We start from the raw sequence: 25,500 nt of genomic DNA on the forward strand, positions 1-25,500 counted from the left end.
ACACATTGTTAATGACTATGAAAATGGAGTTGTGTATTGTTAACAGTTCTCAAGATGAACTTCAAGAAGGATTTGAGGTTTAAAAGGGATAAACATTAATTGAACTCTATCTGTAAATTAAAAAAGCCATGAAATGCAAGATGTGTACTCAAGTCTGTACACACAGATGCTCAGCCCGCTCCAGAAGTAGTTTTATGGAGAGCATGTGCGTGTGCATTGGGAGTGTTATTTTCTAAATGTCATCAGTAGATTTGTTTCTTCACAGTTGCTCTGTATGCAATCAGCGCTGTTTACTTTGCTGGTGTGATGGTTCGGCTGATGCTCACTTTGACTCCAGTGGTCTGTATGCTGTCTGCAATTGCTTTCTCCAATGTTTTTGAGCGATATTTGGGTGATGATATGAAGAGGGAAAATCCACCAATAGAGGACAGCAGTGATGAGGATGACAAAAGGAATCCTGGCAACTTGTATGATAAGGTGAGTGGATGGAACAAAAGTTAGAAGTCAGAAAACAGCTTGTTTTTACTACTTCCCCCCCCCCCCCCCCCCCCCCCCCCATCTTTGGTCAGAATATTTTAAATGCTACTAAAGGTTTGAATCACTAGCATTCAAATTCAGAGCAAGTACTGTACAGGGTTGACCCAACTTCCTACAGAAGCAATGACAGTTGCTCACTCTCCTTAACTAGCTATAGCAGTTCTTTCTCACTGAATGTTTCCCTCTTGTATTTCCTCTTAAGACATGGTGAAGTTGAAAAATACTGTATTTTATGAAAAAGTGTTTCTGTTTATAAACTTGCATACTTTCTTCATCATGAAGAAACTGCTGTTAGCTACTGATTATTTTACCTCTTAGGCTTTGTTATACTGACCCTGACCATGCATGAGCTTTGGGTTTCTCCTTTTTCCTCACAGTACATACCTGTGCATTTGTTTTCCACCCTGCCCCATAAAAGGACATCAGCATACAGCCAAACCAAGGAAGTCATTCATTGACCTTCACATAATAGAGCTTTTTTCTTCTGAAAGAGGCTTTCAAGGAATTACCCATTTCTACAAGTTGCTAGCTTTCTAGTATCCTGTAGCATTTATGGGGTGCATGTGGTTGAAGAAAAAGGCATGGGTTCACCTGTCAGGGGTAATACCAGTTACCATAACAGATATATTTGTGTTTGTGTAGGCAGGCAAAGTGAGAAAACATGTATCTGAACAGGAAAAAACAGAAGAAGGACTGGGTCCCAATATCAAAAACATTGTTACTATGCTGATGCTGATGTTGTTGATGATGTTTGCTGTTCACTGTACCTGGGTAACTAGCAATGCATACTCCAGCCCCAGCGTTGTTCTCGCTTCCTATAACCATGATGGGTAAGTAAGGTCTACAGGTCTGCAAATAATTCTCTTTCTTTGTGTTAGCAATTTGCTGTACCTTCTTCCTGTTATATCCTTGCAGAGTTGTCACCTGAATAAAAAATTGTTAATACTCTAATTTTAAAAAAGGTGCATCTTCTGGAATATTTAATGTAAATCAATTGTAGAACAGTTAGGGCTGGAAAGGACCTTTTAATACATAAAAATAATCCTATCAAAAGCCAATAAACATGATGGTTAAAAAAAGCTCGAGTCAACTGCGAAAATATTTTATGGCTGTAAATGCATTTAGTCACATCTTCAAAAGTAGTTTAGCTTCTGGCTGCTCAGCTGTCATTGGGTTCAAGCTTACGACTGCTTGTGACTTAATTGCTCAAAGGGAGCCAAATGCATAAGAAAACCTTATTTGTGAGCCCGTATTTGTCATGGTGCAGTTAGTTTGTTGCTAGTATTTGTACTGATGTGAATAAAATTAACTGTTTTCCAGCACTCGGAATATCCTAGATGACTTCAGAGAAGCATACTACTGGCTGAGACAAAACACAGACGAGCACGCCAGAGTGATGTCATGGTGGGACTATGGCTATCAGATAGCAGGAATGGCGAACCGGACAACCTTGGTTGATAACAACACTTGGAACAACAGCCACATAGCCCTGGTAAGCGTGGCAGTTTTCTATGGAGTGGAAACACCAAAATGTTTAAATTGCAGTCAAGTATGAAATTGTAAATGTTTCTTGATAGATAGATAGTATTACATTAAGGAAAAATTCCATAGAGTGGGAAACACAGAGGTGGAGGGAACTGTATTTTTTTACATTTACTAGAACTAGAGTATAAATTGTTTCAGGGCTGGAAGGGATTGATTTTTGCTTTGGAGTTTCCATTTTGTCTAGTTGTAAAGTTGTCAAAACTTCTACTTTGGTTTCTCTTCTTTCTTTGTGGGAGGATAGACAAAAGCTAATGTAACCATTCCCCTTGTGATTAGTGCTACGACAGCTTATTTGTACCACTACTTTACTGGCACTATTCAAATAGGGATCATTTCAGTTCAATAAGGTCTTTGCTGGCTGCATTTTGGAATAGTATGTGAAAGCTGGCCGCATGAAGTTGCAAATTTTCAGGCATCTTGGAAGTGTTGCAGATTTGATGCTATCCTGTCTTCTCAAATTTGCAGTTAGACCCAACATCTAATTTCTTTCTCTTCTGAACAGTAAGTTTAAGCTTTGTGCATGTGCTTAAAAGCAGGGTATGAGCACTGCCTATGGTAACAGGGGCACCACCTTAGGCAACTTAAACTTTTTTCAGAAACAAAAAAATGCTCTATTATTGTAGTTGGGCTGCAGTCTTTCTAGGTGGTGTGTCACTGTGACATCAGTCATCAGTGGCTGTTTCTTCCAGGTAGATTGATATGCTGCATGGGCAGAATGGTAGAAGGGCTTGAGGAATGTAGTAGGGTGGTTTGTCTTGTGTCAGCAGCTAGTACAACAATTAGACCGACTTGGTCTGCAGACAAGCAGCATTCCAAATCAACAAATTAATCAATCTGTGCTTTGGAGAATACAAAATCCTGGAAAAAATGTGTTGTGGAAGGAGGGATCACGTTTACATGCTTTTGTAAGGGCAGAGAACTCGCATCAGCTGAAAGCAAGCTTGGTAAATTGTACTGTTAGTGCTAATACTGGTCAACAAGCACTTTTTTCTTACTTCGGTTGTTGACCTGACAGCATTAAGTATGTTTCGATGGAGATCCAACTGATAGTTCTATGTGCCTCTCTCTTCTACGCATGGTAGAATTGCACATACTGTATTTAAACGCACAATCTGTGGGTGTCCCTGCAAGACAAGGTGTGTTGTGTGAACAGAGAAACTGTGGGAGTCATCTGTATTGCTTAGGCGCAGTAACCATACACACTGCAGCAATTAGCAGTGATGGGCTTTAATAAAGAATTCTCTCCAGCTGGTGCTGTCAGGTTCCATTTCAGAATGAATGGGTGGGCCCAAGCAACAAATGTGTATTGTGGCAAATACCTGAACTTTTATGCTCTAAATGAGGCGAGCGCCAGAGATGTGTCCAGATGACTTCCTCCTGAACAGAAGTGGAAATCTGCCAAATAACTTCACATTGATTAGGATAATGGCCAACAACCTGAGGTTCTCACTGGTTTTGACAGAGTGCAGCCTAAATTTAGTGTTTCCGAATTATACTCGTAACTGAATGTTACCAGTTTGGATGGAATATTATTGTAGTTACTTCCTTTTACTACAGCAATACATTATAACACCTTAAGTACAAGAGCTTCAGTAGCAAACAGAACTACTGAACTGGAAGCCAGTTACTGATCTAAGTGAACTTTTAAGTGTGGCAAGTGACCAGTGTGGAAGAGATTCTGGATACAGCTTTGGAAAGTGTTTCAAGGCTAAAACTGTATTATGCTTTTAACTTAAGGATGTCTCTATTCTGACATTTTCTCTGTGTAAATTTACCTTGAATTCAGTGCTGCCATGTACCATGCTGCATGGCTGAGTTGTTAGTGAAGGATGAAGCTCAGGAAAAAATAGACAAAACAAGAAGTTACTAACATTTCACATTTGGCTGTGTTTACAGCTTTGAAAGTAATTTTTAATTAGTTATTTTCTGCCACATTTAAGTTTGTGGCGATACAGCCATGGCTTGAAAAACCTTGCCACAAAAGGAAAACCCTTATTGTTACACTTTCTACTCAAAACACTCAACAGGCAGCAGTCCTCTTGCAGAGGAGAAAATATTTTCAGTTCAGGTTGGGCTTTTGAGTTTCTACATATTCACACTGAGTTTTCTTTCTCTAGAATGGAGATGTTGGCAAGTATGTATCCTTGGGCTGTGGTCTCTCAAGTACTGACCTGTGGATCTGTTTGATAGGCAGCTGGTATTTAAGATATTTTTTCTGTGGTACAGGTGGGAAAGGCAATGTCATCAAATGAGTCAGCAGCGTACGAGATCATGAGGAGCCTGGATGTGGATTATGTTTTGATTATTTTTGGTGGTGTCATTGGCTACTCTGGCGATGATATTAATAAGTTCTTGTGGATGGTGAGAATAGCAGAGGGGGAACATCCCAAAGATATTCGGGTAAGTGGAGGGCAATCTCTACTACTTATTTTATTTGAAAAAACGTGTTATGGGTTGTTTCCCTAGAACAGTAGGAGTGCAGAGGCCTGTAGCCCAGTTTCTTTCAATATTTATGCTTTTGAAAGGTCAGTAACTTCAAAAGCTTTTCACTTGGTTTTTTTGCATGTTACTAAGAAGTACAGGGTATCTTGTAATTCTTGTGTGTGTGTGCCTCACTGCACCATCATACCTTAAAAAAGCAGGAGTGTTCAGACTGTTTGCATAGTTGGCATTGCAGATGCCTTCAAACTCTGTAATAGTTGACAAAGTGTTAATACTGACTCACGTAGAGTTTAAGTTATTCAGACATCTAGGAGATTGCAGAAGTCTGTGGTAATATTTTCTTAAGCCTAACAAAAACTTCTAGATATTGAGCACAGGCTTAAGGGAGTAGCCTGTGCGCATAGTTTTATCTTGTACTGAGGATAAAAATGGCAGAATTTTTGTGTTTAAACACAGTGCACATACATTGCAGACCTCCTATATTAACAATACAGTGCTTTTCACCTTTCTGAAGAATAATTGTGATTGATCGGTTTTTCAGTAACTGCTTACTGTATAGTATTATTGTGCTGGTACCCATTTTGTCATGGATTTAGGAAGATTGGTCTGTTGGGGTCTGGGTTTACAAGCACGTAGTTTGTAACTGTTTTACTTTTAATGACCACCATCATTTTCTGTTTTAAGACCTAGCTTAAATCAGCTTTAAAACTGTAAGTCAGTTTAGATTTTTTATAAAGTTTGGTTTTTGGGTTTTTTTTTTTCAGAGAAGAAAATGAAGAATGACTTTAATAGGAGTTCAGTTTATATCGACTCTTTGTATTTTCTTTTCTTTTTAAAGGAAAGCGATTACTTTACCCCTCAGGGAGAATTCCGGGTAGACAAGGCAGGTTCTCCAACCTTGCTGAACTGCCTCATGTATAAAATGTCCTATTACAGATTTGGAGAGATGCAGGTCAGTGCTACAATTTCTGTTGGATCTTAATTGAAATGTGAGAAAAGAAATGTTATTTTGATGTATTTTCAGTCTTCTAGATTGAGTGTTGCTTATAGTAGTAGAATCAGAGGCAAGAGTCAGCTCGTCAAATTAAAACACATCTAGGCATGGTCTACTGTGTATAACGGTAAAGAAAAAAGCCTTTCTGCTCTTAACCTACACATGTACTTGACTTTTTGCTGTCCTTGACACTGCCCCAGATGAGCATCTTAATTCTGCTATGCAGTGTGTTTGCTAAAGCATTAACTAACTGTTACGTTTTAGAGAGCTTTAGATTTGGGGTTTTGTAGTAGTAGCACAGAAGTAGAACTGCTAATTGACTATTTAATACCTGTCAGAAACTACTTGTCAGTAGTTTCTCTACATGTATTTCTATACAAGTCACATCAGTGTATTAAACAACACTACCCTTACTTACTTAAGGGCATAATTCTCAGAGTATTCATTCCCCTTTAGGATCATCAAGCACATGTATGTAGCTAAGTCCACCATGTTTGCTTTTTTCCCAAGTGCCCTGCATTCTGATGAGCACAAGAATCCTTTATTCAGCTAAGACTGAGGCCAGTGGATCTGATTTGTGAGTTGGGGTGTGTGTCAGATCTAACTCATAAATATGAGCTATTTCTACCTTGTATGGAAAACCATTAAAGTACAAATTATTGCACTGTCAGCGAAAAGGAGCAGCTATGCTAAAAAAGGCACTACAGGCTGCTGCATCTCAGACTTCCACCGAGTAGTTCCATGTCTGAAAGCAAACATGATATTTCTGTTGACACATTAAGGACATGTATAGGAGTGAGAAAGAATTTGTCTCTTTCTCAGCTGTGAAAAGGAACTGACAGTTTTTTTTCTGTATAGTAATAATCAGTGCAAGAGAAGGTGTTCTTTGACTAGACCAGCTGAAAGCACTCCCTTGTGGTATGGCATACTATGGTTTGCAGGGATGGGTGGTTTAGGTTTTGTCTCATTTGAACTAATATGCAACTTCCATTTTTATAGCTGGATTTTCGGACACCCCCAGGATTCGATCGTACACGCAATGCCGAGATAGGCAACAAAGACATTAAATTTAAACATCTGGAGGAAGCCTTTACCTCAGAGCACTGGCTTGTTAGAATATACAAGGTGAAACAGCTAGACAACAGAGAGACATTGGATCATAAACCTAGAGTAACCAGCATTGTACCGAAACAGAAGTATTTGTCAAAGAAGGTGGGTTCCTAGTGAAGTAACTGAAAGGGGTCAGGAGGCAGCAGTTTAACAGTGAATCACATAGCTGGTGAATTATGTATTTCCACTAGCCAGAATGTTATGGATACTCTTCATGTTAGTGTCCAATATCAGACCTGCCTGCTGGTAATAATTGTTAATTTACTGTCTGCTTAACTTAAAAGCATGTGAAGACACAAGGCTAGATTTTTTTTTAGGCAGAATGCTAACTGGAAGTAGAGTGTGTCACTGGCTGTTACAACTCTTAAGTCTTCATGTAACTGGAAGTATAATCTCTGAAGTACATCAGTTCATGTTTCAGTAACTATGGCTCACTAAGTAAATAATGTGGAAGTTGCTTTCTGACTTTGTTTGAAAGTAGTGATGCCTAGAAGTTTAAAAACGGCAATTTTGTATGAAATAAATTAAATATGAAAATTTTGTTGATGGAATTTTAGTGTCTGGCTGCTTACTCTTTGAAGTCATCTTCATGGTGTTTTAAAACGGTCCTAGCTGTGGTGTGCTACCTTAGCCTATTAAGAAAGATGTGTTACCCGGGGAGCTGGGGAGACTCCTAGGAGCCCAGCCCTCTCCTCCACAACATCTCTTCTCTATATGCTCAAATACATGGTGCAAAAGGAATTCCAGAATCTTGTCAGAAACAAATGTATAACAAATTAAGTTAGTGCAGGCTGTAAACTTACACTGTCCTGGAAATACAGGTAAAGAATGTTAGAGGGTAAAGGTGTTCGGCTTCGTAATTTAGTGGAAGGTCATACAATAAGGTGTTTGGGAGTTGCCTCTGAAGCTGGGCTTCCCTTAAAAGAGAATTATAAGCTTTGCTGTGCCTGTCATACACTTCCCGTGTAAATTTTGATCTTAAGTGACAAGCAAGGCTATACTTGCTCATGACAGATACATTGACCCCACTTAAGCTATGAATATGTTGGTTCTCTGTCTAAAGCCAGGATAAAAGCTGGTGCAAATTCTGATCTGTCACCAACTCTTGTAATACAAACTGGCTGTACCTCCAAGAAATCTGAGAACCACCAAAAAATGGGGGGTGAATGTCTAAACAGGGACTTACATGCGTTGAGGACTCTCTAGTAGCCACAGGTTTTCAGCAATTGCTTCTTTACTGGAAATTCAGTACCGGGAATCTCCTCTCTTCCATGTTAGGAATAACAGTGTTCAAGCTCAGAGATAACTCTCATGCAGTATCAGACATACTGTATCTGTCTCACTTTATAGTAATAGTGCTGCTGTTGTTATTAAAAGTTTTAATGAATTGACAGAGCCTGCTGGTAAACATAGCCAAGTGCAGCAAGTGTGGGAGCTGCCTACCTGTCTGATTTGCACAAGGCATGTTGAATGTACAATTCCACCTGCCACAAACTAACTCTATTTATAGAACTTGGAAGTGTTACCTAACACTGACATTAATGCTTCCCCCCATTACTGTCTTAAAATACCTAAAATATGCTGATAAAGACACATGAAAGCACTAAGTAGCCTACAGACCAATGGCAGAGGATTAGAGACTAAAATGTGATTATTCAGTTTTCTCTTACTTTCAAAAAATGCTGCTTTGAGTAAATATTTCTGTCTGTCGTCGTGCTAACTTCTGAGAGAATCAAATACTGCAAAAGATGCAAGAAGGTTTTTCCAAACACAACCACCACTCTGCTTTTTGGGTGTATTAGGGCTTTATCATGTTTTCTAATTATTTTCTGCCTCAGCACAAGCTTTGAAAACAGTTCTATAGATCTGGTAGATAGGCTTGCAAAAAGCAAAGGCCGGGCATGAATTAACAATCCCCATTTTAAAAATAACAACTGGATAATATACCTAATTGAGGGCTTACCATCCAAGCTCTTTAAAATCAGTCTAAAGATCAGGCACTGAAATGCACAGCATTAAACCGCGGTCAAGACTAAATCATTAACTAATACATTTTATTCTGTTTTCTTTTTAGACCTCCAAAAGGAAGCGTGGCTACATTAAGAATAAACTAATTTTAAAGAAAGGCAAGAGACCCAACAGGAAGACAGTTTAAATATACTGTTCAGATTGCTAATACGAAGCAGTTGTCCTTGAGATAACCAGTCTTTGCCTTTAGCTTGAGTCATGTTTCACAGCAACATGAGGGTACAGAACCATCATTGGTCCAGATTATTGTACAAAATTTTCAGGCAATGTCTGATTAAAAATATTGGCTTATTGAGAACAGCTGTTTTAGATCTGTAATGTGAAGTAGGACAGAGCTGCTATCCAAGGCTAGCAGCATTTTTTTTTATTGGTACATATTACCCTTCAAATCTATTGAGAATTTGGACTGACTTTACCAAAGATGGTCCTTGGCACATGCATACTTGTCAATCTTTTTTGGAAAACACTGTTCAGCTGAATAGCAGCAGTACATGAACTGGAATGGTGAAATCTAAAAATTTTCAACAATCAAGAGGAAGCAGAGCTCTCTAAAAATCAGACTTTCAAAATGAGTTGCTCCAATGATTACTTTTCACTGGTTTCTTTCAATATCCTTTTACTGTTGCTGCAGGCTGGGTTTGAGCTGGAGCATGAGCATCAAAGCTGCAGTTTTCACCAGAGCTGACAATTGGATGCTAGTTTCAATTGGCCAAGGCTGCTTTTGTTTAACGTGGGATCACAGTATCACTGCCTTACACCATCACGTCTAAGGTAGACAAGGTATCTTGCACACTGTAGCTACAAGGGCTAAATTTGTATCCTCCCAAAAAAATCTGAAACGACAGTAATGAATGCGATAGTGACACGCAGCTCACTGAGCACCACATCATGGCTGGTGCTTCACAACAGAAATTAAACCTGGTCTAGGTAAATGTTTACATTGGTAAAACAAGCATAGTCTGTGTAATGGGGAAGGGAAAAGAAAGGTTGACAGGTATACAACCCCCTTTCTGTGGCTGTCGGAGAGGATCTGCAGACCTCTTCCCCCCTCATTGCCTCAAGTTTTTCCTGGAGATCTATTTGCATTTTTATTTAGAGTGCTTAAATCAATTGAAGAAATTCCTGCTATAGTGCTGTTTGCTTTGTCTGTCTTTTATACTGTATTTTTTTGGTTGGGGTTTTGTTTTTGTTTTTTTTAATTGGTGAAAACTGTCAGATGAAATGCACTAAATATAAATGGAGACTGAATATGTTCACTTTCCAGCTACAGGAAAACTTTATAGAGACTTGAAATTTTTCTTTAATTAAAATGAAAGGGTTTTGCTGTTTGTTTTCCTGCCACAGGATTAACTTTTTATAGAAACAAAACTTATTACATCAGTCACTTGATGTAAAATGCAGAATAGTATGTACCTTTCATGAAGAAAATATAAATTTACAGTGTTCTGTGAGAATGTTACTGCTGACTTCTTTCCTGAGGTGTAGTGGTTTTTTTTTTGATTTATGAACTCATTTTTGACTCCAGTGGTTTATACAGACCAATTATACAGCTGCAACATTTTCACAAAGGTAATTAAATCTGGATTTCTGGCCCCCTGGCGTTTGGAGATTTCATTTTATTTTATTGCTTTAAAGCTCAGTGCAGACCAGTTGTTGACTATAGGGGAAAATAAAGTTAATTCAAGTTTTGTGTTACGGGTGTTGTGTCAGTTTTGTTGATTAACTTGGTAACATGTTGCTTATAGTCCAAGTTATGAATTCAGTTGTGCAAACTCCAGAATGCAAATCTGACCTGATGAAGGTGCCATAATGCAGCCACAGCAGCTACTTAACGTCCTTCCAGCTTAAATCTATTAAGCCACACGCAAGGCCTCTGCTGTACAGTGGCTGTACTCCTGTGAAGAGCAGCAACCATCTCTCCCAAACACACAGTGGTGCAGTGAGTTCTTCCAGCCACCTGGAGCAGCTCAAGCTGTCTCAGTTGCTTACCCACATGGAGAAGGGAGAGGTGATGAGATGGGGTGCGCTATTTGTCATAGCTTGCCTTTTCCACACAGATCTGCATCCTGCCCCCTCACCACTGGTAAAACATAAAGTGATCTAACATTTGGAAGAACAGCTGAAAGGCAAGAGAATAGGTGCTGCTGGTCAGTCTCTGGTTTGGCAGTAACTCGGCCTTGGTTTAAAAAAAGGAAGAATGAGGTTGCCCTCTCTCCACTTACCAAGATGTAAAGGTATCTTTACAGTTGGGTCACATTGGTTTCCATCTTAGCTGACAGTTCTCTTTAATAGAGCAGAACTAAGTGAATCCTGTCAACTTTTATAGTGTTTTTAAAGCTACATGAAAGAAAAATAAGCTTAACTTAAACAAGAGGAATCTGAGCTAGCCTGGGCCTAAAGTTGTCTACCACTTACCTGAGCTTACTGAACTTAAGGTTGACTTCAGGACTTCAGCTGACTTCTACCTCTTCTCTCCAAGAACTGGACCACGCTTTTTTTTCCAGCCAAGAAAGCTAGCATCTTGCATTATTGGCAAACATATGGTCTGTACCAGTTCATTTCTTTAAGTTACAGACATCCTTTCTTTGTTCTGCTAGGTTGAATTCTGAAGATCTTGAGGCATAACTGCCACAAAACAGTAAAATTCAAGGTAAAAACCTTAAAAAAAATGCTTAAGCCAGGCTCTGGTCTCCAGTTGCTAAGGGACTAAAACTGCAAGTGTCCAGAAGCCAGGACTGCATAAGGTCTGTACCACTCAATCATTACTGTTGAAAGCCATGAGGGCAGAAGGCACTATTGATAATCCCAGGAGAAACTGACTTGTGGAAATAATTCCATAATGGAGGGGGAGAAGAGTCATTAAGTATCATGACAGAACGATATACTCTTGGAAAAACAGCTGAATGCTTGACTCAGCCATTCTATACCCATCAATCCTACTGTGAGTAAAAACTGAAAATAAGTCATATTTGGCCATGACTAAAACTTCATTTAACCCAAAACATACAACCTGTTCCAAGATGTGGCCTTGAAGCAAATGCAACAAAAGGCAAGGAACAGGATTGGATCGTGTTTCCTGTCCTATTTTTCAGCCAGTGGTTTGCATTAAAACAAAGTGTCCCGGCACAGTTGTTTCCAACACTGTGGATGAATGTTTAAAATAAACCAGAACTGCGTTAGCTAGCACTTGAAAAATGTTGACCAGGATCCACGAAGCCTCTAAGCACGTTTTTCCTCCCTGTGCAAGTGTACAATGCTGCAATTATTCAGAGTTGCATTTTAAGTAGTATCATCAAGAATCTCTTCAGGACAAAGATTAAATGAAATACAATTTTCAGAAACAAGGGAATACCTTCACTTTTTTATTTGTCGAACAAAGCATATGTTGCCTAGCCTCTCCTAGAGCTATGATGGTGCCCAGCCCTGTTCTCCCTGAGCAGTGCTGTCCAATACAAACAGGAACTTACCTCTGTGGTGTCTGGTAGTATGAGCAGGGCAGAAAACCCCAACAAACCCATATTCAGCTGAAACATCACTTCCATCAGAGCCACATGAACTGCTCCTGAGGCACCTGTACCAGTACACTAAGGCTTCAGTGGAAAGAGAAAGGGCATCCCACTACTAAATAAAACAAATCTTTTATTCATGAGCATTGTCACCTTAAAGTCACAAATTATGAAAGGAAGGCAAATCAGAAGGGACTGCCAGAGCATCTTGGAAATCATAAAGTTAAAAATCTTCTTTCTGAACATTCCTAACTTGAGAAAGAAAAAGGTTGCATAGGCTTTTCACAGTGTGCACACAGAAAACTGAAGTACATGGAGGTTTCATTACAATTTGGCATGTACACTAGCTACTTTGAAAACGTTCACTCGCAAGTCAAGACAGCTATTGGAACAAGCTACAGAGTAAGGCTTATGAATATTTAATTTTCAGTCTCATAAAATACACTGAACACAGAACTACCATAAAAATGACACTTGTGAACCTTGTTCTGGAATCTCTCACTGATGGGATCTTTTCAGAAAGGGCTATTTTCGTCTCTGCCTCCCCCAAGTTACTTTGGAAAAGAAACAGCAGAAACCCCAGTGGGTTCTTCAGCGCATCAGAACCAAACAAAACATTTATCAGAATGTAAGTGGAATGTTCTGGGCATGCAGAAACAGCCAACCATGCAGACAGAAAAACTCTTCAATAGATTACAAGCATAAAATGACTCCAATTTCTCCTTAAAAGAATGGCTACAGTACCCTTGTAGCCTCGACAAGCCTACCACCAGAGCTGAAAGAGGTTTACGCTTTGAGGAGTGCAGGCCTGCACACCTGATGAAGAGGTATTCCGTGGCTCTTTATAGTGAGTCTGTGGCTTGTTCTTTGGTGTGTGAAAGCCAAAAGTTCTGGGAGGATGTTCCACATGTTCAATACTGCATTTTCGATTGTTCTTTGTGGTAATATTACAAACCATATGAATACTTCCAGTTACTTATCAGACTGACCTCTAGAGCAGGAGAGGATCCATTAGAAAGCTAATTCTCGCAGGGGATGAAGTACACATTTTTCTGACAATACTTGATTCAGTGATTACTATGACAGCATCATTTTGGCTTTGTTACAAAAAAAAACAACTATTCCTAAAAATAAGATATTTTTTTTTTTCCCCCTTACAAATGTTGGTTACAAAATGAAGCTCATACTGTTCACATTTCTTTTAAAAATAGGATTTACATCATTCATAACATGGATCTTTTTAATGTGCAAAAATAAGGACATACAACAGACAAAATAGCATTTAGGAGGAAAAAGCAGACACAGCTGCATTAAAAGGGGATCTGAAGTTTGAACATAAAGATCTATTAACAACTGTTACATCCAAATGAACAACTACTGGTGTGTTTCCTTGTGTACACACATCTGAGCAGCCTCTTGAGTTGCTGAAGGGATTGTCACGTCTACCAGACAGATAATGAGGAAATGCAGGACGCACAAGAACAGATCTAAGCAGCGCTTTGACTTAAAAGATATTTGTGTCACACATATAAAGCATAAGTTACTGTGTTAAGACAAAAGGCACAAAATTAATCAGTACTACGGAAAGGCCCACACTACTGTGCATTAGAAAACAGTGGTTTCTTGACAGGACACAGCAGAAGTCAGCACATTTACATTTGCCTTTTGTTGCTGCTCCTCTCAAAAACATCTTCACTCTCAACAAACACCAATTAAAAAACAACGAAGCCTTAACACACTTTTAGAATCCACTTCCTCAGTGTCACAGTGGTCACCTTACAAAACCAGATCAAGCTACAGGCCTGTTTCCTTTTTTACTTTACAAAATTAACTATATCCCATTTTGTTTGCTTCATTAATAAAGTTTTTGTTACTGTAACAATTAACTAACCTGTTACTTTTGCATCAGAAAATCATTCATCTAAGAAGGCTAATTCTACCATTCACCCAAGTATGTCATTCAGAATCAACCAGGTCAAAAGCAGAAGCAATCAGCACACATGGTCTGCCTGGAGCCTTCGCATGAAATGAGGGGCTCTGAGACCACCAGCTCTGGTCTGACTGCCCTGAGCAATGCACTGTTCAGCTGGTGGGGAAGGCCCTCACTGATCCCAGCAGCACAGCAGGACAGGATTCCAGCCCAGCATCACCCACCTCAGCGCACAGCCACTCCTTTGAGCAGTGGTTTAACTTCAAAGGCAAGGCAGGGAATGCTCAGGTGCAGCACCTCTTACATGGGGGTAGAAAGCTGCAGTAAGGCTGAGCTGGACACCACAGCCACAGCTGCCAGAAGGGATTCAGTGGAACATGTAACCCAAAGCATTGGCCCAACAGTACCCAGAACATTGCACAAGATGAGAATCACCCAAGCAGCTGGCTCACTGGTGACCAGATCTGTTCAACAGCTGGAAGTATGAACAAAGGAAAAAGAGGGGACTCAGTGGGTTAGTGTGAACAATGCTCTTGAGAAGGTATTGCTACTTCTTATACAATGGCTGAAAATTTACACTCCTAAGTGACCAGAAACATGCTCTTCAATTGGCATCCCAAAGAGGAAGGATGCCATCAGTGTATCATTCTTAATGTCAAAGTGAGTTACTCAATGCTTGTTCAGACAGAATGACGGCCATTAAGTGACATACCACATTTTAAGTGCAAAACATTTTTGGCGTAAGTGAAAAATAGAAAAACCTTAACTAATAAAAAAGTATTTTCCTATATGCTAGCATAGGCCTGATCCTGCAAGCACAGAACTCAGGGAGCCCCAGCTGGGTCCAGCTGGAGGCTTGTGCCCTAACACTTAGAGGAAAAGGTCTTCAATTCACTGTCAGTGTTTAAACTTGTTTACATGTAGTGTAAATAATACACACACAAGCATATACACACTGTGTGTATGTGTACATATGGAAGTGTGTGCGCGTGTGTGTTCGTGTACCCATACACATAACATGGCTCCTGAATAAATTGCGAATGTCATTATTTTGAGATGCACCATTCACAATACAAAGCTTCTCGTTGCTATCTTCCAATAACAGGACCTACTCAATGACATCTTCAGGTTATACACTGTATCATTTTAATGCCTTAAAGGTAAAGTTATGAGGCAACTGCTCTATCGCATCACTGGGTCTTCCAGAGAGGATTCAAGTATAGCCAACCATCGCCCTGCAAGAAAATTAGGGAGAGTCTGCTAACAAGATTTATACATACAGGATCGGTACAAGTTCACATAAAGCTAAAATAATTCTCATCAACACAATACTCATCAACACAAGAAACCATCCCCTGTCATCTGAAAATTCTGTGGTTAATCAATTTACAGATAATTTGGGCAGGAGGGAAAAAATTACAAGGGGGAAGAGAAGCAATGAGAAGATGCAACAGATGAACTGCTGGTTTAAACTGCTGGTCATAGTGGCTAATGTGACAACACAGTCACATAGTAATTCTCTCAGTCTTAGTTCCCTTCCCCTTTCCTCTAGGAAAGGGCAAAGACAAACTTTAAAATCTGTTTCATTCCAAGCAGATGAAACCCAAGACTTTGAGATGTCCATGCTTAATTACACTGGACAAATATCCCTAGACTATATTCATTTTACTATGCTGAGATCACGATTAGCAGGGACTATGAGTACACAGCACTTTCAAATTAGGATGTGGATTTTAAGGTAAAAACCAGCCTTAAGTGCCTAACATTAGGTACCAAAAACTCAGGTTCAAATCTAACTGAAGGAAAGTAAACTAGTTTACAATATGGACATGGAAAAACACATTGCTCTTCTTTAAGGGCCAGACTCTGGTGAAAACAGAATTTACAACTGTCAGTGGTAAAAACCACAGGCAAACTGATCTGTCCCTAACATCCACCTGTACACAGAAACATGCTACAGGGTCTTTGAAATAAGGCAATAGAAATACCTCTTTGGCAAAGTATTTTGGTTTCCACTGTGCTGCAAGAGCCACACGTTGCCTCTCCTCTGCTCGCTGTCTATCTTCAAGGTGGTGCTTGTGCTCTGTGGCTGCATCAATATTGCCTTCTTTCAGAGAGTTGGTGACGTGCTGCCAGAGGTGCCTGTGTGGTGGAGAAAGAGCAAGTGACAGTGTGAGAGCACTTCTCAGTGGCCACAGTATGGTGAGAATTGGCCAGACACCATGTTCTCCATGCTGCTTCTGCAATCATATAGCTCGTGAACCATCACTCTCCTGGGATGGTCGCTGCATTTATGGACCAGATTTTCCAATCTCAACTCCCAGTGTTTTGCAAGTTAATCTTCCAATCACTTTTGCTCATGTTCCTGACTCTTCACTAACTAAGCTTTTTTCTCACAGCAGAGGGATTTATGTTTACCATCTCCTTACTGACGATCCACCCCCAAATGACATGTGTTTATTCTGCCTTTATTTGCAGTGGTATCTGTGACTTGTAAGAGAATGTCAGCCAAAAGCCAAGAGTACATTAAAATGGGACACTGACTGCTCCCACCACTAACAGAGGAGTTGGTGCACTGATTCTAGGGAGCCTTCCAGGTCTGTGCTCTCAAATCCCAGTTAATAATAATTCCCAGTATACAACCAAACTTGTTCTTCACACAACTGACAGCATTCAGGTTCGAAGCCTTCTCACACTACATCAGCCCAGAAAAATACTGAGAAGAAACCAACTGCAGCTTTCACATACTTCCAGGGATGTTTAAATAAATGAGTTTCTACTTACAATCTTATAAACTGTATATCTTGCAGAAACACCAGATAAGTTGTAATTTGCTTCCTAGTATCCAAAAAAAACCCAATAAATACACTGAAGAGCTACTGGCTTCCTTATTTACTCCAACCTTTCTGTTCCAAAGCTACAGGGGAAAGATGACTTTGTGATAAGGAAGCATGTCTAGAAAGTAGCAAAATTTTATTTGACCCTGCACACTGACTCAAGACACACCTTTGTACAATAAAGAGAACATATCTACAGGTAACAAAATGAAGCTTAACTCATGTTTTTAAATTCTCAAAAAAATATTCTGAAATGCAATAAAAATACTGATTTTTCTAAAGATAAGCATCAACAGTTATTGACAGTGAGAGTAACAGTGCAAGTTTTGTTCTAATGTACCTAATCAGTTAGGCACATGATGTGGGTGCTGAGAGCCTTAATACACATGTGTGTGTATCTCACACCACATCACACTTTATATATATATATGTATAAAAATATGCAATCTAAAATATATAAACCATGTATTTCCAGTGTAAATTATAAATTATAAGATGTAACATTACTTGCATCAGACTTGGCTACCGTGTTACTATCACTCAAAGCAGCACCTGAAAACACTGCATTACCATTTTCCAAGTGCTCATTAAAACACATACAAGCATTTTCCCCCTCCACAGAACTGATGTACCTGTCACTATAATGTAACTTATGTTCCACAGAACCAATACACAGCTTCAGCTGTCTCCACCTAGACTAACGTGCTGCAGCAAGTGAGGCATTTTTGAACCACACCATTTACAACTGCACTTTGCCTCCCTGTTCGGCTCCCATTGAAGGTCTGGAAGCAGAACACTAACACCTCTGGCCTTACCTGGATTCCAGTGGGCCTTGCTTTGCTATCGGTCTAATCTTTTTCCTGATAATGGGCAGTTTGTTGGTGTCGATCACTTTGTTTTCTCCGTTGCTGTAAGTAAATTCCAGCATCCCATTCCATTCTCCCTGTGCCTTGCATACAATGGTGTTAGTGGGACTGTGTTTCACTTCAGCTGTAACCCTAATTCAAGAGGGAAGAAGAAAAAAAGACCACAGAAATAACTGGTACCATTTATTATTAGCATACGAAAGCACTACCACAGCTAAGGCTACCAGCAGCTTTCTACATCTACACAGCAAATTTTCAAGCATAGTCACACTGTCTCCAAAAGGAAAGACTCAACCCAAGGAAGCTTTGCTAACACAGCACTAGACAACATTCTCCCAAAGCACAACCATAATGCAGCTTCAAACTCTGACACAGCTCTAACCCAGACATTCACCTCATCAGCCTGAAAAACAACTGACATTCATGTGATGTTTCCAGTCCACATGTCGTTTTAGCACCCAAGTGCAATGATGTCAGATACCAATGTCAAAGACTTCAGGTACCTCTATTTTCTTTTTTACTGTGCAAATTTACTTTTCAGCTGCTGAGAGGCAATGATTAAAGCCACCTTGGTGGTTCAAGAACTGGTCTGAGAATGAGCAAAGTAGATAGGCAGGACTGGAAACTCAAAATACAAGGAGAAGCTTCGTGTGAGTGAGTGTGTGTGTGTGTGTGTGTGTGTGTGTGTGTGTGTGTATCTTATGAACATGCATATATGCTTCAGCAAGCCATGTCAAATAATCTGTAAACTCAGTTAAGTTGTTAAATTATCACAGTAATACAGCACAACCTTCCCCAATTTTCCCTCAGCCTGATAGCACCAATTATTCATCCACAACTTCCAGAAAAGCCCCTGTCAAAACAGCCCATGGTGGTACTTGCCTGAGCACAGTATTGAAATTAATATATATACATATGGAGGAATAATTAGATCAACTGAAGAAAAGCAGAGGTACCCATGCAGAAGTGCAGCTTCTCATGGGTACTGCTACAGCCCACAACACAACAAGGTCCTTTAATGACTGTACCATCAAGTTGAGCATGGAATTAAGACAGGAACTGTCTTGCACAGTGCCTCTCTGCACCCTTAATAAAGGGGAACCAAAGACACATAAATAATATTTTCATCATCTGGAGTTTTGGTGCAGGAGTAGGAGTCCCCAGCAGGGAGCTACCGCTAGGGGCAGCGCCACTTCCGCTTCTCTCCTCCTTAGAGGAGCTCCCTTCACCTGGAACACTGGTTCATCTGCAAGAACCACACAGAAGCAGCAGCTGGTGCAGCAGAAACACTGCCTGTTCTGGTCCTGCACTCAGCGCGATTTTTACAAGCAACGAAGTCTGGAAGAATACATTCATTTTAGTTTAATGAGAGAAATACAGTGAAACGATGTAAAACATAACTACAATAAACTGTGCTCCAAAGCTGTAAGTCATCCCAGACACTAATATGAAAAGAAATTCAGATATCTGTCTATAAAATACCCCACGAGAACCGAACAGATGCCCAACCCTCTTGGCATTAAAATCCAGTAGCAGGTAAACATGAATAACACAGTAATTCCAGTACCTGTGGACCTTCCCTCCATAGAACGGCTTGGTGTGGAATGTGACCGTAGCAGAATAGCCTGTTCTGGCACAGGTGATGTTGACTTTCCCTCCAAGCTCCACCCAGGGGATCGTAAGTATTGAGCGAGCATAGGCACTAGGCAGGGTGAAAACATACTCTTCTTCATGTTCCATTAAGTGAAGAACACCTATTTAGGAAGGAGGTTGAAACTGAAATTATGAAAGTTCACTGGTAAGACCTGATAGTCACTGACCAAACAATGCCATCAAAATGTACTTCCATAAAGTGCACAAGATGCAACTCCCCTTGAAGAAGGGCACTGTCTGCTGAGGAAAAGTCTGTCCTCTGGAACAAACTTCTTCAAACAAACATTTTCAGCAGCACACAGTCTGAATGTGAACCCCGACAACTTTCGTGGTACCATAGGGCTTAGCAGAAAATCTGTGTTAGTTCTTTTGCATTACTGACAACCATTAAAGCTGGGAAAAAGTAACGCTTACAAACCACCACACTGAATACTCAGATGCTCACTCAGCATCATCTCATAATCTCTCTCCAGAAAAAATGTGAGCATGGCCGAAAGACTCTTCAGTTCTCCATTCAATCAGACATGACCAGGTTCACTTCTTACTGGTGGGGTGTAAGAGGCTCTCCCAAGGTCTAGCCCACATAAAACTAGGAAACAAGCTTCAGGAAGCCACCTAGAAATTGCCTCTTAAGTTTGCTCCTTCATTCCCAAATGCCTGGTTTCCCACACAGCCTTTGCAAAAGTAAGGGCCACCAGGGCCACTGCTCTGTTACCACCACCACCAGTGTCTCTTCCAGGCAGAGAAAATGACCGGTAATTCCATTTCATTCTGTAAAGGTTCCTCCACCCTCAACATTATGGGGTTGTAGCTAAGAACAACAAGATGCAGCAGCAATAGCAATTTGTCAGGGTTGCACATCTGATCAGCTCTTAGTGTCTCCTGGGGTTAAGGATTCGGCTCCATCCCCACCACAGCTGTAGTCTGGGCTTCAGGATGACAAAGAGCAGGACATAATACCATGTAAAAAGCACCTTAAACCTTACACATAGAATTAAATAATGCCAAGTATTTATAGTATATTTTTGATTAGAGATTTACACTCTTTTGTGCCCCATTTAATAACTGCCTAAAGGCAAAAATTACAGCTTTGAATTTTTCATAACAGGGATTAAAAATAACCCATCACAGGAAGCACTCAGAACACAGAACTATTTGGAAAACACCCGGATCTTGGCAAGTAATAGTATCTGTTTAGAAACAAGATGAGCTTGAGCCAATTTGCCTTCACCCTGGGGCAGGCAGGGGAAGAACACGTTAGTAGCAGTATTGACTAGTTTGTCTATGTGTTTAAGGGAATCACAACACTACGTTTGCAAAGTGATCTAGCATGCAATGATGAAGAAGCACTAAATAGGAACAAGGCACTGCTACTGCCAACATGAAAATATGCCCTTAATGCTGTATGAAAACACAAACCTAGAAAACAGGCAAAATTTTAGAGCACAGAGTTCTGAGCAGAATCATCATCTCAAATATCGGCTCCAATTAACAGCACTCAGCACAGGCACAGGAAGCTCTGCAACTCATGATTTCTGCCACCTGAAACTGCGGCACAGGAAAACATCTTTTGCAAACCAGAACAGTTCTATGCAGTTATTCTCAGGACTCCTGCAACCTCAGCCTGCCAGCAACAACACAGCCAGTAAATCTACTGCAGCAAGTTTGGCACAATCAAGCCAGAGGCTGCAAAAGCACAGACACAGAAGAGCAGTGTCTTAAAAGGACCTGCAAACATTTTGCCTCAGCAAGTTGCTTGTGTCACTTGTGCTGACCCCTCAGGAGCAGGAACATCCAGGACACAGCTGGAATACACACATTTTGCCTCCAGGTTCCTTGGCTCCATACTTGCAGGTAAAACCAAGCTGAACACACTGCAGGGAGGCTGCAGTACCCAGCTCACCCAGGATATGCAGCCAGGAAGAACTTTTACTTGGAAAGACAACTCTGCTTAGCAAACTCATTAAATGGATGGTGCAATAACAGTAACTTAATAACCAACAATCAAGAAGCCTTTTAACCTGGTGATGATATTCAAAAAGGATCAAAGAAAGCTCATGGGTACTGATCAAGTGCAGAAAGGAAGCCCAGCAATCTGCAGGTAGGCGTTTCCTACACAGAATCATAGAATCACCTAGGTTGGAAAAGACCTTTAAGCTTATCAAGTCCAACCATTACCCCAGGACTGCCAAGACCACCACTAAACCATATAACTGCAGGCCTCATCTACACAGTTTCTGGACACTTCCAGGGACAGTGATTCCACCGCTGCCCTGGGCAGCCTGTTCCAATGCCTGAGCACTCTCTCTGTGAAGAAATTTTTAGACTCAATCCTGTCAGTTTCCCTTTCTCCTCCTCTTCCCATTTATTCTCCACCTTCTTCATGCCTGTCATGATCAACAGACATGCAGTACCAACAAGCTGGGGGAAATAGCCTGTGGAGGTACCCACGAGGTCACGTTTCCCCAGTCATAATGGTCTAAGCACAGACACTATCCTCACACAGTCATAAAGCATCAGCTTCCAACATGGCAGTTTTTGGAGGCTTTCATAACTGGTGATAGGTTTTTCTGTTAGACAAAAGGTCTAACCCTTGCCTGGTGGGCAGGGGTGGTGCTCACTACTGGGGGGAGAACCTCACTGTATTTATGATCCACACCTTCACATGAGCTTCTCCAGAGCCTCCAACTTCCCCAGGTCCAGCCATCTGACCATCACTGTGTGTCAACGCGTTAAGAGGAAACTGCCACAGTAAACATAATTCCCTCTGTGTTAGTGTAGCTTTGCTTTCATCTCTCTGATGGGATGGTCTCTGATGGGATCAATAGCTTTTTTCCCCTCATGCTCAAGTGGGAGGGACGCCGAGCTCAAATGAACACTGCTAAGCACATGGAAAAGTGAGCAGCAAACAACAGCAGTGACCTTCAATGTAAATATTTAACTACCACAGCAGGTTAGATATTAAACACTGAACCCAGCTCTTGGCAGTATTTTTAGCACCTGGGAGCATACTTTTTGAATTCTTTAAATACCTGAATAAATACATTTTTAATGAAGTGCTATTTCACTTGAAACATGATTCCAGCTCAATAATTGCAACCTGAACAAGAACAAAGGGAGTATTTGAAATATCCACAGTTGATGCTATGTTTAGTATTAACCAAACTGTTAGCTTTGCATTCCATCATTTGCACTGTCCACATGCAAAACCTTATTTAACCAAAGCACCATGAAGACTGCTGCTGCAGCACCATGACTGTAACTGAGACCCGTGCTCTCTTAGGGAAGAGGAAGCCAGAATGACACTGAGCATTTGTAACTGCTACCCCAATTTGATTTCAAGCCCTACCCTGCAGAGGAGAGAAATTAAAGGCAGAAAAAGTAAAATCTAACAGTTATTTTTAACATTTTAAGATCTGCTTTTACATATCATCACATTGGGACTGATCTTTAAAAATACACCATCTATTTTTTCTTCTCTTGCTTCCCCATTGGATTTTTACCTTAAAAATGGCTGTACGTAAATATACATGAAAAGAAGACTCTCCCATTTTCAGTCACATTTCCCCCTCTCACATCAAAGAAATATTTTGGAAACTGCAAATTCCCTTAAAGAAAAAAAAATCTGAAGTATTTATAGGCAGTTGTTATGCATGGAAGAATGCACCAGATTAAGTACCCAGGGAGGAACAGTGGATTTTGCAATCTAGTTTATGAAACAAAAATCACACATTGAAGAGAGAATATTTTATAAACGTGTAGAATTTTGAAAGTCCCCCTTGAAACGTCCTCCACACCATTTGCTCCTGCTTTTAACTGAGGCAACATATTCACAGTCATGCTCCTTCCAATGGCTCCTCAGCCTGCCTTAAAAGAAGTGATGCTTGTGACATATGTTTTCCCCTATTTGATTTTTACATGTCCCTCACTAATGTTGCAGCTTTGTGCATTTATTTTCCAGTAATGCACCCTGACAAAATACCCAGAGGAGGCTCTGGATCAATGAGCTGCAGAAGAGGCATGTGAAATTTAATGCTTCCCACTGACTGTATGGAGATCGATCTGAACAACAAATGGCACACAGGACACAAACAGCCTTGGGCAGTTTCCTAATTTGACAGGCTCTCCACTCCCTCTGCACTGTTCTTAACAGGGCACAAACAGGAGTAAGTTACGTGGGGCATGAACCCCACACAGGTGTAGAGCATCAGGTTCCAATGGGAAAACATGAGATGCCAGAACCAGGCTCTTACCGTCTCATAGACATTCCAGTGAGCTGCGCTGCACTGCTCATTTTCCAAAGACTGGAGCCTGCCAAATTAAGTAATGAGTGTCACGCCATATGGAAACTGTTCTGAAACCAATGGGCTAAAAAATATCGGTACAAAAATCAGTGCTGGGGAAATATTTAGGTAGCTCTAGTGGCACAGAGAAGTAAATCTTTGGGACTGGTAAACTGAAAAGTCACTAATGCCTCAGGAACACAAATTACAGCCCTGTACATCTGTAAACACATTCAGATACTTGAACAGAAAAACCCAAATAAAAGAACATTATTGCTCTCATTTAGATTTACCCTGGGAAGAACATCCTAACAAATCTTTTCAAGGTTGATTTCAATTTAAAAGGCCATTTCTGGATGTCTACACCTCACTAGTTTTTAAAACACTTAAGATAGCAGGAGTGAAAACACAAAACATAACCAGCCACCTGATAATACAGAGTAATACACCAAAACCTACTCGATGTTCTCTGCAAAATTAACCCATGAGTCAAAGGTGACATTTCTGCTGGATTTTGTAGCTTTGGAACAAAATCCAAGAGCAGAAAAGGAACAAGCACCACCCACAATGAGGTGTGCTCACCACAGCCTTTTCCACTTACCCACTTTCCATCCTTATCCTACAATCAGGGTCTGTTTTATTCTACAACCAGTATCTAAAGATTCTTTGGACCATGTAAAAAAAACATCAAATATTTACACTGACTCTCTCATCCCTGACTATTTTAAATCTTAATGAGATCCTATTCACTACATAGTCTTCTCCCTCACTCTCTCATTAGTACATAATTAACCAGAATTAGGGACTGCACATGCAACATGAATTCTTTTATGCAAAATACCCTCTCTTCTATTCAGGGTAGCTTTCTCATGAGGAAACTCAGTGCTGACTACTCTGAAGAATGGGAAGTTGATATATAGTGAAGAAAAGAATGAGACATTTCATTAGCAAGTCAGATTTAGACCCCTCATAACCACAGATGGAGGGCTAGCATATCAAACAGCATCTCACATGGATTTCCAGTCATGCTTTCCTACTTGTTCTGCATCTCTGCAACTGATACTTACTTTGAATCAACAAACATCAAAGATAAAGAAAAAAAATCTTAGTCACTGAGGTGCAACACACACTGAAAATTGTACAATTGAGATACTGAGCTGTACTCTGTATGACAGGACCACACTGTCCTCATATCTCCATATGCTTTCAATTCTTGTAGAAGCCTTTCTACTTCTACAACATCCTACTTCAGTATAACCACTGCTGCTTCAACCAACAGTGCTATTCTAACAACATTTTTATGCTATTCTGACAACACAGCACAAAAAGCAACATGCTCTACACATCTAAGGACACTGTGACCAGTTAAAAAAAATACCTTTCAAAAACCACCACAGAGACATGACCAGCATGTTCCTCACACAATACAGGTTCCAAAATTCAGTACGACTACTTTCTTGTAAAAGCCAACTGTGGTAGAAAAAGCTTCACTGAATTCCTTGAAGGGCACACACAAAGCTATTCCATAGAGAGCAAAGTTTCAAAACACATCCCAGTTGTTTGTATTCGACACTAAGGCCACAACAAAATTACAGGTCAAACAAAAGTGTTCTGATAAATACCTGAATTAGTACAAGGTGGTCACTTCCTCCCACTGAGTTATCCAAAGCAGTAACTGCAGCTCCCTAATGCTTTGTTTTTTTTCACTCCATACATCAGATAGTACTATGAATGCACAGTATAATGAAACTACTCTACCAACACCAGAA

General features: G+C 40.3%; 2 protein-coding genes across 3 annotated transcripts in view; one reads left to right on the top strand and one right to left on the bottom strand.

Moving 5' to 3' along the window:
- The window catches only part of STT3B (STT3 oligosaccharyltransferase complex catalytic subunit B), a 48,668-nt gene extending 38,317 nt beyond the window's left edge, over positions 1-10,351 (top strand). Inside the window, exons 10-16 of one of the 2 annotated variants that reach the window (XM_061465015.1) lie at positions 266-477; positions 1,180-1,367; positions 1,858-2,029; positions 4,309-4,482; positions 5,363-5,476; positions 6,518-6,730; positions 8,703-10,351. In XM_061465015.1, the coding sequence (XP_061320999.1) occupies positions 266-477; positions 1,180-1,367; positions 1,858-2,029; positions 4,309-4,482; positions 5,363-5,476; positions 6,518-6,730; positions 8,703-8,783 (1,154 nt within the window). In that variant the 3' untranslated portion in view covers positions 8,784-10,351. The remainder of the gene's footprint in view (positions 1-265; positions 478-1,179; positions 1,368-1,857; positions 2,030-4,308; positions 4,483-5,362; positions 5,477-6,517; positions 6,731-8,702) is intronic. The other variant, XM_061465016.1, reaches the window with a different exon arrangement.
- Positions 10,352-15,215: 4,864 nt separating this feature from the next.
- The window catches only part of OSBPL10 (oxysterol binding protein like 10), a 104,411-nt gene continuing 94,126 nt past the window's right edge, over positions 15,216-25,500 (bottom strand). Inside the window, exons 9-12 of the mRNA XM_061465025.1 lie at positions 19,363-19,549; positions 17,745-17,927; positions 16,081-16,234; positions 15,216-15,327 (exon numbers count right to left, since the gene is read on the bottom strand). Of these exons, the coding sequence (XP_061321009.1) occupies positions 15,283-15,327; positions 16,081-16,234; positions 17,745-17,927; positions 19,363-19,549 (569 nt within the window). The 3' untranslated portion in view covers positions 15,216-15,282. The remainder of the gene's footprint in view (positions 15,328-16,080; positions 16,235-17,744; positions 17,928-19,362; positions 19,550-25,500) is intronic.

The sequence above is a fragment of the Pezoporus flaviventris genome, unplaced genomic scaffold, assembly GCF_033815535.1.
Source record: "Pezoporus flaviventris isolate CSIRO_AGI_PZ_B2104156 unplaced genomic scaffold, CSIRO_AGI_Pfla_v1 ptg000037l, whole genome shotgun sequence".
Taxonomy (NCBI): Eukaryota; Metazoa; Chordata; class Aves; order Psittaciformes; family Psittacidae; genus Pezoporus; species Pezoporus flaviventris.